Below are 13288 nucleotides of genomic sequence, written 5' to 3'. Positions count from 1 at the left end.
CAGATCTACTGGACTTTTAATCAAATAATACATGCAACTGTCATGCATATTTAAATCTGGCTCCTTTTTGGGAACTGTTGCAAATCTCAGACACATGATATAGTGAAATGTTTAACTCAGGCCTTTAAGTTCATCAAGATTGTGGTATTTTTTAATGGGTCACAATCCAGCAAACAATCTAGCATTGAAAAGTTGTGTAATAGTCATCTAAACACAGCAAGCATGTCGAAGATGTTTGTCTGTTGTCTTAATTTTGGACCAATAAGTGATGGGGGCTGACAAGAGTTTTGAGCTGGAAAAGTAAATCAGTATTTAATGAAGGCACAATCCCAATTCTACCCCTTAGCCCTACCCCTAGTTTTGCGCGTTCATGTGAAGGGGTAGGGGTGTCCCAATTCTCTTTAGCTTGAAGACGTAGAGCTAAGAGGAAAGGGTTAACAGCCCTTTGAATAAAAGTTTTCAGGACCACACACAAAATCAAGGGGAATATGGCCTCTGTGTCAATTTGTTTATTGTCATGTGCACAGTAAGGAAACACGTTTCCCTTTACAATGAAATTCTTAGTTTGCCATCCACAGTGAAGTCATACACATAACATACACATCATACACGACATATACACACTGTATATACACGTATATACACAGAAGTTACGGAATTATAGCTATGAAATCTCTGGGAAACATCCATACACATTCATTCACACTCATACACTACGGACAATTTAGCCAACCCAAATCACCTATAGCGCATGTGTTTGGACTGTGGGGGAGCTTGGAGCACCTGGAGAAAACCCACGCAAACTCATGGAAAAAATATCTATGAACGTAAATAATATATAATATTGATTGTGGAGTAATGTAAACAGATGTAAACAATGTATAGTAGTTGTTTAACTTTGTGCTTATGCAAAAAGTGTCTAGTGCAATTGGCTTCTGTGCAAACAACACAGTACTCTGTAATTGTATGCACAGTACCTTTGGTCAAAGTAGTTTGTCATAAAATCTCTTTCTGCATGCTGTAATGCCTTAAACTGCAGACAAAGTCCAATATTTCACAACTGTTGGTGTTGATAAAATTATTTTCAATACTTTATGACCTCTACTGTTACGACCCTGTTCTAGGGTCAAAGCCGCAACATAAAAGAACACCAGACAAATAAAAATCACTTAAAATTCATTGACCCTTTGGAGTCGGGTCTCTTTATTTGTCTTTTTCTTTTTTTTTATCACCCAAAACGTGAAGCCAACTACCTCAGAGTGGACCCACAGAAAAATAATAAACTAAAAAAGTATACACTAACTAAACTCCAAAATGAAACTAACTACACCTAATAAAATAACAAAAATAAAAATACAAAATCTACACCTACCTCGCTGACTATATACAGAAACATAAGTAAATATTTACAGAAAAGTGTAGCATCCAATCCATACTGCTGCTTACCGCGAACAAAAATCATTTACAATATCAACAAACAAACCTAAAACAAAATAACAAGAGGGGGAAACATGGACGGATACACAACAAAGAGTCAAAATTTACACACCAACATGAGAAACACAATCAACAATAACACTAAGCAACAAAAAAAGGTTTTAGCACACCAAGCGCAATCCAACCAAACTTGCTGTCCTGCCCCCATGACCATTTTCCTTTTTTAAAGGACGCCCTGTGATTGGTTGGAGTGACCCAGGGCATGGTTGGTTTGCACTTGGTGTGCCATAAAAACTTTTTAACACGCCATCTCCATAATTATGGCGGGGACTGCAGATGTAGAGAGGGAGAGAAAGAGAGAGACAGACACACACACACCTGCCAATGCAACACTACTGTTATCCCATAACATACTATAATAATAATAATAATAATAATAATAATAATAATAATATGTTTTGAATTTAAATTCTACATTTACATTAATATATAACAAAGTTTTATTACATTATATAACAAATTATTTTTCTACATAATTATACACGTAACATAATTATTCAATTTTTCTTGATCACTGACCCATATCTCAGTTAAACAATTTGTCTTTTAAACCACCATCTTGAAGTAAAACAAAGATCATTTGGGACAAGCATATATTCTTTTATTTAAAATTTATTTTCCAAAAAGGGGATAAACGTGTTTTCATTTTATGATGGCTTATCAAAGGTTAGCATTCTTCATGTTGAACCTTTGAACTGAGATCACTGAGCAGAGGAGACACTGCAGTTACAGAACAGCTGCATGAACTTTAGTACGTTAAGCTAAGCTAAAGTAAATTGCTCGACACTGTTACCTGAAGAAATTTTGATGAAAACTGAAAACCTGTAACTATTGATTTCCATAAACAATTGAAACCACTGGAAGAGTACATTTTAATTAATTTTTAACCTTACTGTCTTTTACTGATAACCGGCTCTGACTTCCTCCTTCTTACATGTCGGAAACAGAGAAATACCCTCCTGAACATAATGGACAATACAGGTAAATGTTTCATTTACTCAGCATTTACTGTTTGTTACATTGAATGTAACTAAAATATTCATATATATATATATATATATATATATATATATATATATATATATATATATATATATATATATATATATGTATGTAACTTTAATTCCGATGTAATAATGTATTTCTTACTAAGTTCAGTTCAGGCAACAAGGGTGGGTGCATCTTAATATTGATAGAATTTCTTTACAAAAAAATAACCATAGTTTTATTGCAGTAACCATAGTAAAATGAAGGTCTTTGAAGCAAAACCATACTCTCATTCACACTCATACACTACGGACAATTTAGCCTACCTAATTCCCCTATAGCTCATGTGTTTGGACGGTGGGGGAAACCGGAGCACCCGGAGGAAACCGATTCCAACAAGGGGAGAACATGCAAACTCCGCACAAAAATACAAACTGACACAGCCAAGACTCAAACTAGAAACCTTCTTGCTGTGAGGCGACAGTGCTAACCACTGCGCCACCATAACGCTCGCGTTCATCAAATTTCCTTAAATCAACTCAAGTGTCAACACTTTTCTAGAGTATCTACACTTTTCTGGCTCTAAATAATCAGTTCAGGAACTGGTTTGGCATCGGTACCATTATAAAAGTATTGATTGAGCAACAGTATCGAAATAACTCCACATGATACCCAACCCCAATCAGAACTGTAATTGAGTTAAGCCTAACAAGGGAAAATAGCTTTAAATATGAATTAATTAAATTAAAAGCCTGGGTGTGCAGTGGCTGGTGTTTAAGTGTTTCTGTAGTGTCATAAATTACAATAAAAAGTAATTTGACCAAATTTTGTTTTTATTTGTTTAATAAATAATACAAATGTTGAGGATTACCTATTCTGTGTGTGGGTTAAAATGTATTTGGGGTACCCAGATTTCACATTTTCTTCAGGACAAAATATATTAGGGATTTTAAAACATCACATTTATTTACAGACATTTAAAAAAATGAAAACTAATAAATATGGTATTTAACCATAAAGTTTGGTAAGCCAGAGAAGTCAAAGAGATTTTCCAAATATTATGATTATTTTAGTCATAGTTTACTGACTATCCATTTGTTCTAAACTACTTTTAGTTCCTTTCTTTTGTTTAACAAAACTGAAGATACTTTGAAGATTGTCGGCTAGCAGTAGCCATTGACTAATGCATTTTTAGTCCCAATATGGAAGTCAGTAGGTATCAATGTCCAAAATTCCAATATATACAGTTGAAGTCAGAATTATTCGCCCCGCTTTGAATTTTTCCAAATGATGTTTAACAGAGCAAGGAAATGTTCACAGTATGTCTGATAATATTTTTTCTTCTGGAGAAAGTCTTATTTGTTTTATTTTGGCTAGAATAAAAGCAGTTTTTAATTTTTTAAACACCATTTTAAGGACAATATTATTAGCCCCTTTAAGCTATTTTTGTTTCCAGTCTGCAGAACAAACCATCATTATACAATAACTTGCCTAATTACCATAACCTGCCTAGTTAACCTAATTAACCTAGTGAAGCCTTTAAATGTCACTTTAAGCTGTATAGAAGTGTCTTGAAGAATATCTAGTCTAATATTATTTACTGTCATCATGACAAAGAGAAAATAAATCAGTTATTAGAGATGAGTTATTAAAACTATTATGATTAGAAATGTGTTGAAAAAAATCTGCTCTCCGTTAAACAGAAATTGTGGAAAATATAAACAGTGAGGCGAATTATTCAGAGGGCTAATAATTCTGACTTGAACTATATATATATATATATATATATATATATATATATATATATATATATATTTTATTTTTTTATTTTATTTTGTGTGTATGTGTGTGTGTGTATGTGTGTATATATATATATATATATATATATATATATATATATATATATATATATATATATATATATATATATATATATACACACACATACACACACACACACACACACACACACACACACAAAATAAAATCTTACAATTCAATGATAGATCAATGATAGCTTCTCCACTGTCAAATAATAGTCATTTGCTGCGTCCCAATTCGCATACTTATACTACACCCTAAAAGTATGCACTTTTCTGTGAAGGAAAAGTTTATACTTTCAAGTGTGCAACAGAAGAGTATGCAAGCTTTGGGACACACTACTTCCTCATTAACAGATCGTTGTGTTGCTTAGTTATGCCCCCTGTCAATCATCAACACATCATGCACATTTCTGTCGTATTTAATTTCTTACCTTATTGGAGAAGCAGCAGCAGGAGGTTAATCTCCACCAGTCTTTCATGCAGAGAAATCTCCTCAGGTCTTTAGACAATTCTGCATTCAGATGTCCAAACATGTCTTTACACAAGGTCATTATTGTTGTTGCAGATGTAGGGTCCAGCCAGTTGGTCCAATGACGGTATCCAATGGTGGATGAAGGTTCACTGCATGTTCGGTCTTTCCAGTGCACAATGTTGATTTATATTAAACTTAACTCATATCTGACTCCAATTTTAGTATGAGATGGTTTAGAATATTAATATATTTATCCTCATTTTATCTGACTCCAATTATAAAACATTGAGAAGGTTATTTTGTTTCCTTTCACATTATTTTAGATTATGATTGAATATTCTTTTGATTTGTTATTACACCTTATTCTCATTTACTCAGATTCCTATAGCATCTCGAGTCTTGCACCGGCCGGGTATACAATCTCTTAATACAAGCTTGTCAGTCTTGGTCATTAAACAGAGGCGATTACCACTCTCCTAAGAAGCAGAACCCTACTTACTCAATTTAGGAGATTTTTATGTGGTCCCCATAGATCTGTTATCTACTTAATCAAGACAAAGTATTTTAATAATAATCGCACAGTGGACCACACTTGACCACGTGGGTGTGTCTCTGTGTGTGTGTGTGTGTGTGTGTGTGTGTAGGCTTGAACACAATTGATGGTATTTGTCAAATTTAAAATGTCCTAGTTGTTTATTAGAAGTGTCCTCACTTCGGTTTAATTTTAATCACTTTAGCACTTATACCTGTTATTGGTGATAGATTGGAAAACCAGGGGCCCTCTGGTTTGTCAACCATCCTCATAACAGTCAGTGTATCTATTCTTGAATTTATTGGCAAGTTCGCCTCTATTGAAATTTTATACCATCAATTTGTTGTCAAAGCCATGCAAATGTGTAATTTCTTGTCAGCTGACAGAGGGTGTCAGAGGGTGTTTGTTGTCTCGTCTGTCATCAGATTAATTATTCTGTTCTATGTGTGTGAGGCTAATGTGTTTTGTTTGTATAAACATGGACAAAAGATCTTAATTAAGGAGATTTGACTCCTGGGTCTTTGAAGACTAAGGTGTTATCTATGTGCCTGGGTTTACCTGTGGCTATGTGTCAGTGTAATGCTCCGAACAATGGTAATCAACTTTTATAATTGTGTTGTAAAACTTTAGTCCTGTTTTTTCCATAAGAATGTGAACATGAGGTGTGTTCCGGCTCAAATTGATTCCATATAATATCTTTTACGGAGCATGATAAGGTGCAAAGTTCAAAGCTGGATTCTGTAAGAATGCATTTTCATGGTTAGTTTAATTATCACACTCTATACTCCTGTTTGTAGTTCAAACTGCAGCTATACAGGGGATAGCAGAGTTTTCTACTTTTGGAGATCAAGGAAACAAGTATCATGAATTTCAACATAGTTAGTTCCATTTTCATACAGGACATGTGGTTTAACATGTGTATAGTATAAAAAAAAATTAAAAAATGCCACCAGGATCCGTAACAATAGAGTCTGTTGCTATTGATCTTGCAGGAACAATGTAGTAAAGTTCATTTTTGCCTCTAGGTAACCAGGGTTTTAGTCCCATTGCTATTAAGCAATTTGGGAAGCATGAAGTTTGTATTTTCATTTTAACTATGAGATCTTTTGTGCCTCTGTTTCATTTTAACATGTAAATTTACATATTTGTTGAAGAAAGATGTTTTGTGAAATCACAAAGCCTCCTACAATGCTGAATCCATTGATAAGATCAGCTGTGGATAATTGTTATTCTGATGACTGATCAAAGGCTTTTTCAGACTCACTGCAGGGTGTCGTTAGATTGCACCAAAGTGTGAGGTGTTAGCATCACAGGGGTTCTTGCTTTGAGATGCAAGATGGAAGACTTTTGGCCTCTCAGGTTATGGCCTAACCTTTTGTTGCCCTCATTCGTCCACGTTTAAAGTGGACCGGATCTGGAGTGTTCTTTGTTTTTGGTCCGCCTAAGATGAGAACAAAAGCAGAGAGAACCATAGTTAATTTTAAAATTTTTATCAGTTTCAAATTCAATCATGTGGAATTAATGTTAATGCATCATCTTGCAATATTAATTCTGGAAGCCACATGATGTTGCTGGTCAGATCTGAATTGCTGTTGTTGATTTCAGCATATTGTGAGTGTGTAACACCTGTTTACACAGTCTGCTGTATTCTGAGCATTATCTCCCAGTTCCGCTGGGGACATTTTTCTGAATCAATCAATGATTTTTCACTAATTTCAGTTCACAATCTAATGGGCCGATACCCATAGTTCATTTTTTGCTCTCATTAACAGTCAGATCTGTTGGCAGAAATCATTTCACCCTTTTGGTGTTCTCTGCTTAACGGTTGTCATTTTATGGTGTGGCTCACAGGTTAGATCTTTTGACCCATAAAAACTTTGGTAACTCTAAATGTTATCATATCCATCCCCCTTTCATTATTTTTCTGGTGAGTTTAACTCTCTGATCAAATTTTAATTGTAGGTGGTGTTTTTCAGCGAGGATTTTATTGGTTTATAATCAGTTATGCTATAGTAGTTCTGTCAGTGTTTTCATTAAGCATAAAGAAAGCAAACCTCCTCAAGATGAATGTTTCATCTTTAGTCTTTAGTGCCATGAATTGGCGATTATAATATAATGTACATTATTGTTTATTCCTAATGTCATTATATTATATTAAAAATAGTATGTATTAAATATAATTATATCTGGTCTCTGGAGAGTGTTTTAGAACAACAGTTCATTTTAGCTTAATGCTTTTATCTTGTGATCAGGGCTGTGTTTGCCTGTAGGTTGCATGGAGAACAAAGGGTCAGCAAAGGCTTATGGCCAAATGGAAGAATGTCATTGTTTTATGCAAATACAGCAAACACATTCTCAGTATCTTATTCTCACTGAGGTGAAATTTCTTTGCTCTCTGTCAGGCCATTTGAATATGAAAAGGTTTGAGCAATCAGGAGGTCTAAGGGCTGATTTAAAGCTAAAATGTAATTTAATTTCTATCTTTTATTTTTAGTCTGTTTCGAGATTAAAGTATAGTGGATATTTTAGTTGATCAGCATCATATTTGAATTTATCACCATTAAATTTAAATGGCAAATTTCTGATTTGTAAAAGCAGAGTTTTCATTAGAGCCTATTTGTCTTTTTTGCAATCAAATCATTCTGTTCTGCTCACCTTTATTTTTCACATGCAAATGCCTTAAAACAGACTGTTGTAATTAATCCAGTTTAAAAGTTTAGCAATTGTTTTTAAGTCTTAAACCATTTTTTCCTTTTTTCCATTTTTCTCTTTTTTATAAAACAGTAGATTAAAAACAATGGATTGTTTTTGATTTAAACTTTTAGGATCTAATTTGTGACTCTCCACTGAGTCCCAGAATATAACTTGGATGATGTTATTCCAATTTTAAGCTTCAACTCTTGCTGCCTAGCAGACAAAGAGATATTTCAGAGCAAGGGATGGCGTTTATCTAAACTGCTGCTATCATGTCCCTGATAATCAAAGTGGTTTTGTCTAATTCTCAACCCCACCGGATAACGCATTCCGGTCTAACATTTTTGAGCATTTCCGACTCATTCTATCAATGTGTTTACATAGGGTGCGTCTCGCTTTCCCTCAACATTTCTAATAGGCAAAGAAGAATTGACTTACCACAGCAGCTGAAGATAGAATAGAAGATCCAAACCTCTTGCTTGATATAAATCCATTTTGTGCTGGAAAGACGTAACTCGCCTGAGTTGGGAGATCACGTCGGGGTCACCATTTTGTAGGGTCCAGCCAGTTGGTCCAATGACGGTATCCAATGGTGGATGAAGGTTCACTGCATGTTCGGTCTTTCCAGTGCACAATGTTGATTTATATTAAACTTAACTCATATCTGACTCCAATTTTAGTATGAGATGGTTTAGAACATTAATATATTTATCCTTGTTTTATCTGACTCCAATTATAAAACATTGAGAAGGTTATTTTGTTTCCTTTCACATTATTTTAGATTATGATTGAATATTCTTTTGATTTGTTATTACACCTTATTCTCATTTACTCAGATTCCTATAGCATCCCGAGTCTTGCACCGGCCGGGTATACAATCTCTTAATACAAGCTTGTCAGTCTTGGTCATTAAACAGAGGCGATTAACCACTCTCCTAAGAAGCAGAACCCTACTTACTCAATTTAGGAGATTTTTATGTGGTCCCCATAGATCCCCATAGATCTGTTATCTACTTAATCAAGACAAAGTATTTTAATAATAATCGCACAGGATTATAAGTTTGTAGATGAAGGCCTAAATATCCACATTTAAATTAGTTTCAACAATATTTTGTTGTTCTAAATAGAAAACCCATAGTTGGCCTTTTGCAGTCTACGTATACATGAAATAATGCCAATTTGCTAGTCGGATCTCTAACAACATTGAATAGCGTGCCACGCTGCTCCGTCTAACATGTTTTAGTCCGTTACTAACCTGTACAGTGGCTTGTAGTGCTATGGACAACAACATTTATCAGTGATAATAACACGAGGTTTGAATAATTCAAAACATAATTTATTAGTCAGGTAAATGTATTATACCAAATTCAATCAGTCAATTCATAAATGATAAATACAAAACATCAAATTATCAAAGACAAATCCAAGATGAAAAGATGCATACCTGACCTTTTACATAACGTGTAAATTTTACATAACGTGGAGCCTAGGCTCCATGTTATGGGCTGATCTGGGTAGGCAGAATCGCGCTGAATCTTTCTCGGACCTTACCTTAAATAATCCAAGAATTCCCTCAAGGAAGGGGGTGTGAATAACAAAAGGCATTCACACTTAGGGAAAAGTCACACCCTTCACAGTGGTTTAAAAGATGCCTGAAGTTATATATTTATTGTTCTGATTATGTCTATTTCTGAGAGAATGAGACCATTGTACCAATCGCACAGAGACATTTCAAATGATATCAAACATGATGGTTAAAGTCAGTTTGGTTAATCTAGAACATTCAAACATTGAAATGACCATATGCGTGAGATGAGGGGATGAAGCGGAGTTTCAGCATACTCAGATGCAATTGCAGCAGGAACTGGTTTTTCCCGCATTCCCCCTTGCTAGGTTGTGAAGTCACCAGTCTCTGTTTTCAGCTCATGTTTTGAATTGTCAAAGATATCATAATATTTGCAATATTTCAACTCTTACACAGATGAAATATAACACAGAAAACACAGTTTAAATATGTTCCAGTGGGTTAGATATTTACTAACTGTCAAAGAAACATGTTTCCCGAAGCTTCTCTACTTGACGGTTGGACTCACGTGTCCATCATGTTTGTAGTTTATTCACACTTTTCACCCGTGTTTGTAGTTCTAATCGCATTCACATTTAACATGCAATGTACTGTGGGCAATATCAGCGGTTAGAGTATTGGCGCTTTACACTTCACTATTCAACCGGAAATAGTAAACATCCGAGAACCTTTGGCATACTCTTTTCAACATACTACAATTTGGGACATACTAATTTTATTTTCAAATACTATTTATGACGAATAGTATGCAAATTTGGATGCAGCAATAGCCTTAAATGTGTATTGCACACATTTTATGTTATATTTAATGCAAATGTGACAGGACTGACATAAACATGGCATCAGCTGTAAATTTATTTGTTTTCTATATTTGTAGCATTTATTTGTGTAATTTTAATGTATAATTATGCTGTGACTTTACTTGAAGGGGCACATCATCATTAACCCATTCTTAACTTCTCATGAACTCCTTATGCACGTCCAACTAGTGAGTGTACACTGAATAACAATAGAACAGTGTTCTGTCAACATCAACATGAACAGGAATTCATGAGTAGTTAAGGATGAGTTAATAAAGATGTGCCCCTCCAAGTAAAGTCATGACATAACTATACATTAACAGCTCATGAGTTCATGTTGGTTACATTTAGCTTAAACTTAAAGGTTAATTGATACATTAATTAATAGCATGTACTAACAAGTAATTAAGGTAGCCGTTATTTACACATGAACTCATGTTGTAGTTAAAGTTAATTCATGATTAGTGCATACCTTAACTCATCATTAATTCATAATAAAGTAACGTTTAATTTACATATTAATACATCATTATTCATGTGCTGTTATTGTAAAGTGTTACCTATGTTTTTAATCTGTCGCTGAGAATGAAAACAACTTAAACGGGCTATTTCTGACTTATTTTTTTTTATAAAAATAACAGTTTTTAGCTAAACAAAACTATTACAGCTTTAGGTTCAATTGGGCAGGGGACAAGGACAATGAGAGAGTTTGTACATTTGTAAAGTGTTTTGCAAAAATCTGAGAACCAAATGAATAACATAATCCAGAACAACATATTTAATATGAATATTTATAAAATTAAAATAGTCACATTAACCTTTCACCGGAAGTTTATCGTTAGGATTAAAAATAATAGCTGTGCATATAGCCTATTGGTGGGCGAGAGCCCAAAAAGATTCCTTCGACTCCAGACTTTAATAAGGCAAGGCAGCTGTGATGAACTCCTGATGGCTACATCAATAAAAACACATGGTCGATAGGGGAATCGAATTTGAATATCTCCTGTATGAATGAAAATTTTTCATTGCTCGTTTCACTCAGCATTCACCCGAACTACACATCCCATCATGCCCTGTGTTCAAACACTGGTTTCAGGTCTCCTACGGAATACACCCTCAAATGGCTGAAGCACATCATCGCTGATTACATAGACCATATATACTTCACTCACACACACACACTTCCAGTGCTGAGTCTTGTTATACTGTAGTTTAAATTTCAAACATTTTGCCTGTCCAGCCTTGCCTGTTATTGACGCCTTGATTGTTTTTACTGTTTTATGATTGTTTGCCGCCTGCCTCAACCCCTTGGCCTGTTACATCAGTAATTGTATTATCGTTGTGTTACTGTCTGCTTCTGTATTGAACCTTGCCTGCCTGACTACCTGAATAAAACTGCATCTTAGATCCAAGCCCTATTGTTACACCCCACTATTAAACTGGCTACTTGGTTTGCCTCTCTTGAGGTTAACTTTGGCCTGATTCACCATGAAGAATTAGCATTTAGACCTAGAACCAACATATCCTGGATAAGTTGGCGGTTCATTCCACTGTGGCTGCCCAAGATAATTAAAGGGACAAAGCCAAAAAGTAAATGAATGAATGAATGAATAAAACAAAGACAAATAAAAAATAATTATAATGACAGACTTTTGTTTTATACAGAGGATGAGGCTGACAATTCTACCAAAAGGAAAAGATGGAGTAAAGAGGAACCTCCTTTAAGTAAGACTTAATATATATGAACACATATGAAATAAAAAAGTGTGGAAATAATTTTGTTTTGCTGTATAACACAGATGATAAATCTGGCCACAAATATCTAGCTTATCTGTGGGCATTTTTCTGTTTATGTGATGTTGCATTAAAACACTCAATATTGGTATAACTTGTCTAATGTGTATTTCAGTGAGGATTCTTCTTCTGGGGAAAAGCGTGTCAGAAAACAGTGTTGTGGGAAACTTGATCTTGGGTCGATCAGCGTTTGACAGTGAAGCTCCTCCAGATGTAGTAGAGAGAGTGGGAGGAAGACTGAACGACAGACAGGTGACGCTCATCAACAGTTCTCAACTGCTCAACACACACATCTCAGATGATCAGATCACACAGACGGTCAGAGAGTGCATGATTCTGTCTGATCCAGGACCTCATGTGGTGGTTCTGCTCCTCCAACATCAGCAGTGTTCAGCAGAAGATCAAGAGCGTGTGGAGAAGCTGCAGGACTCTTTCTCTGAGCGCCTTCTTCAACACACCCTGGTGCTCAGCACACAAGAGCCCACTGAACCCAATCAGATCCTGCAGAAGATCATCCAGAAGTGCTCCAACAGACACGTCAGTCTTCAGACAAGCAGCTCTGCTGATCATCTTCTGCAGGCCTTTGAGGACATCGAGCAGAGCAATGAGGGACGACACCTGATTACACCAGCTCTATCTGGAGATTCACAATGTTCCACAGCAGATAAACGTAAGTGGGATTATATTTGCACTTTCAAGCAGAAATCTAACATTCTTTCACGAGGTCACATTTGGTTAATGCTTGATACAGATTGCAGGTTTGCCATGCTGTCCCAGGAGGAAGCCCTAAGCTTAGAGATTCTTGAGCTAGGGGTTCCTTCCTGGTTAGTTATTTTTGTTAAGTCCTCGAGGTCAAACAAGAAAAAAGAAGGGGAAATTAAAAAACACAGATTATTGCAAAGAATAAGTGATATGCCATCAACAGGCTGAACAGGTCACATGCCAAGCTCTACATCTCCCTGCACCAGATCACAATTCAGAGTTACTTTATGTAAGGGTAGAGATAATGTATTCAATTCAATATTATGGCTCAACAACTTACCAGTGTCAGACTCCAATAAAAACGGCAAGACAGACTCTGAAATAATACCTAGAAGCGACACA

The 13288-nt window shown here is 35.3% G+C and overlaps 3 protein-coding genes across 3 annotated transcripts in view; 1 reads left to right on the top strand and 2 right to left on the bottom strand.

The window, feature by feature from the left end:
• Positions 1-13288, bottom strand: part of plbd1a (phospholipase B domain containing 1a) — a 522382-nt gene that overhangs the window by 377490 nt on the left and 131604 nt on the right. The window lies entirely within an intron of this gene.
• The window catches only part of LOC147845398 (NAD(P)(+)--arginine ADP-ribosyltransferase 2-like), a 150921-nt gene that overhangs the window by 69628 nt on the left and 68005 nt on the right, over positions 1-13288 (bottom strand). The gene's annotated exons all lie outside the window — the stretch shown is intronic.
• LOC147845402 (interferon-induced very large GTPase 1-like) overlaps positions 2327-13288 on the top strand; it is a 32503-nt gene continuing 21541 nt past the window's right edge. Inside the window, exons 1-3 of the mRNA XM_087243476.1 lie at positions 2327-2478; positions 12056-12115; positions 12300-12854. Coding sequence (XP_087099602.1) covers positions 2466-2478; positions 12056-12115; positions 12300-12854 — 628 coding nt within the window. The 5' untranslated portion in view covers positions 2327-2465. The remainder of the gene's footprint in view (positions 2479-12055; positions 12116-12299; positions 12855-13288) is intronic.

This window comes from Danio rerio, chromosome 3, assembly GCF_052040795.2.
Source record: "Danio rerio strain M-AB ecotype USA chromosome 3, GRCz13ab, whole genome shotgun sequence".
NCBI lineage: Eukaryota > Metazoa > Chordata > Actinopteri > Cypriniformes > Danionidae > Danio > Danio rerio.
This window is presented reverse-complemented; position numbering and strand designations above follow the sequence as displayed.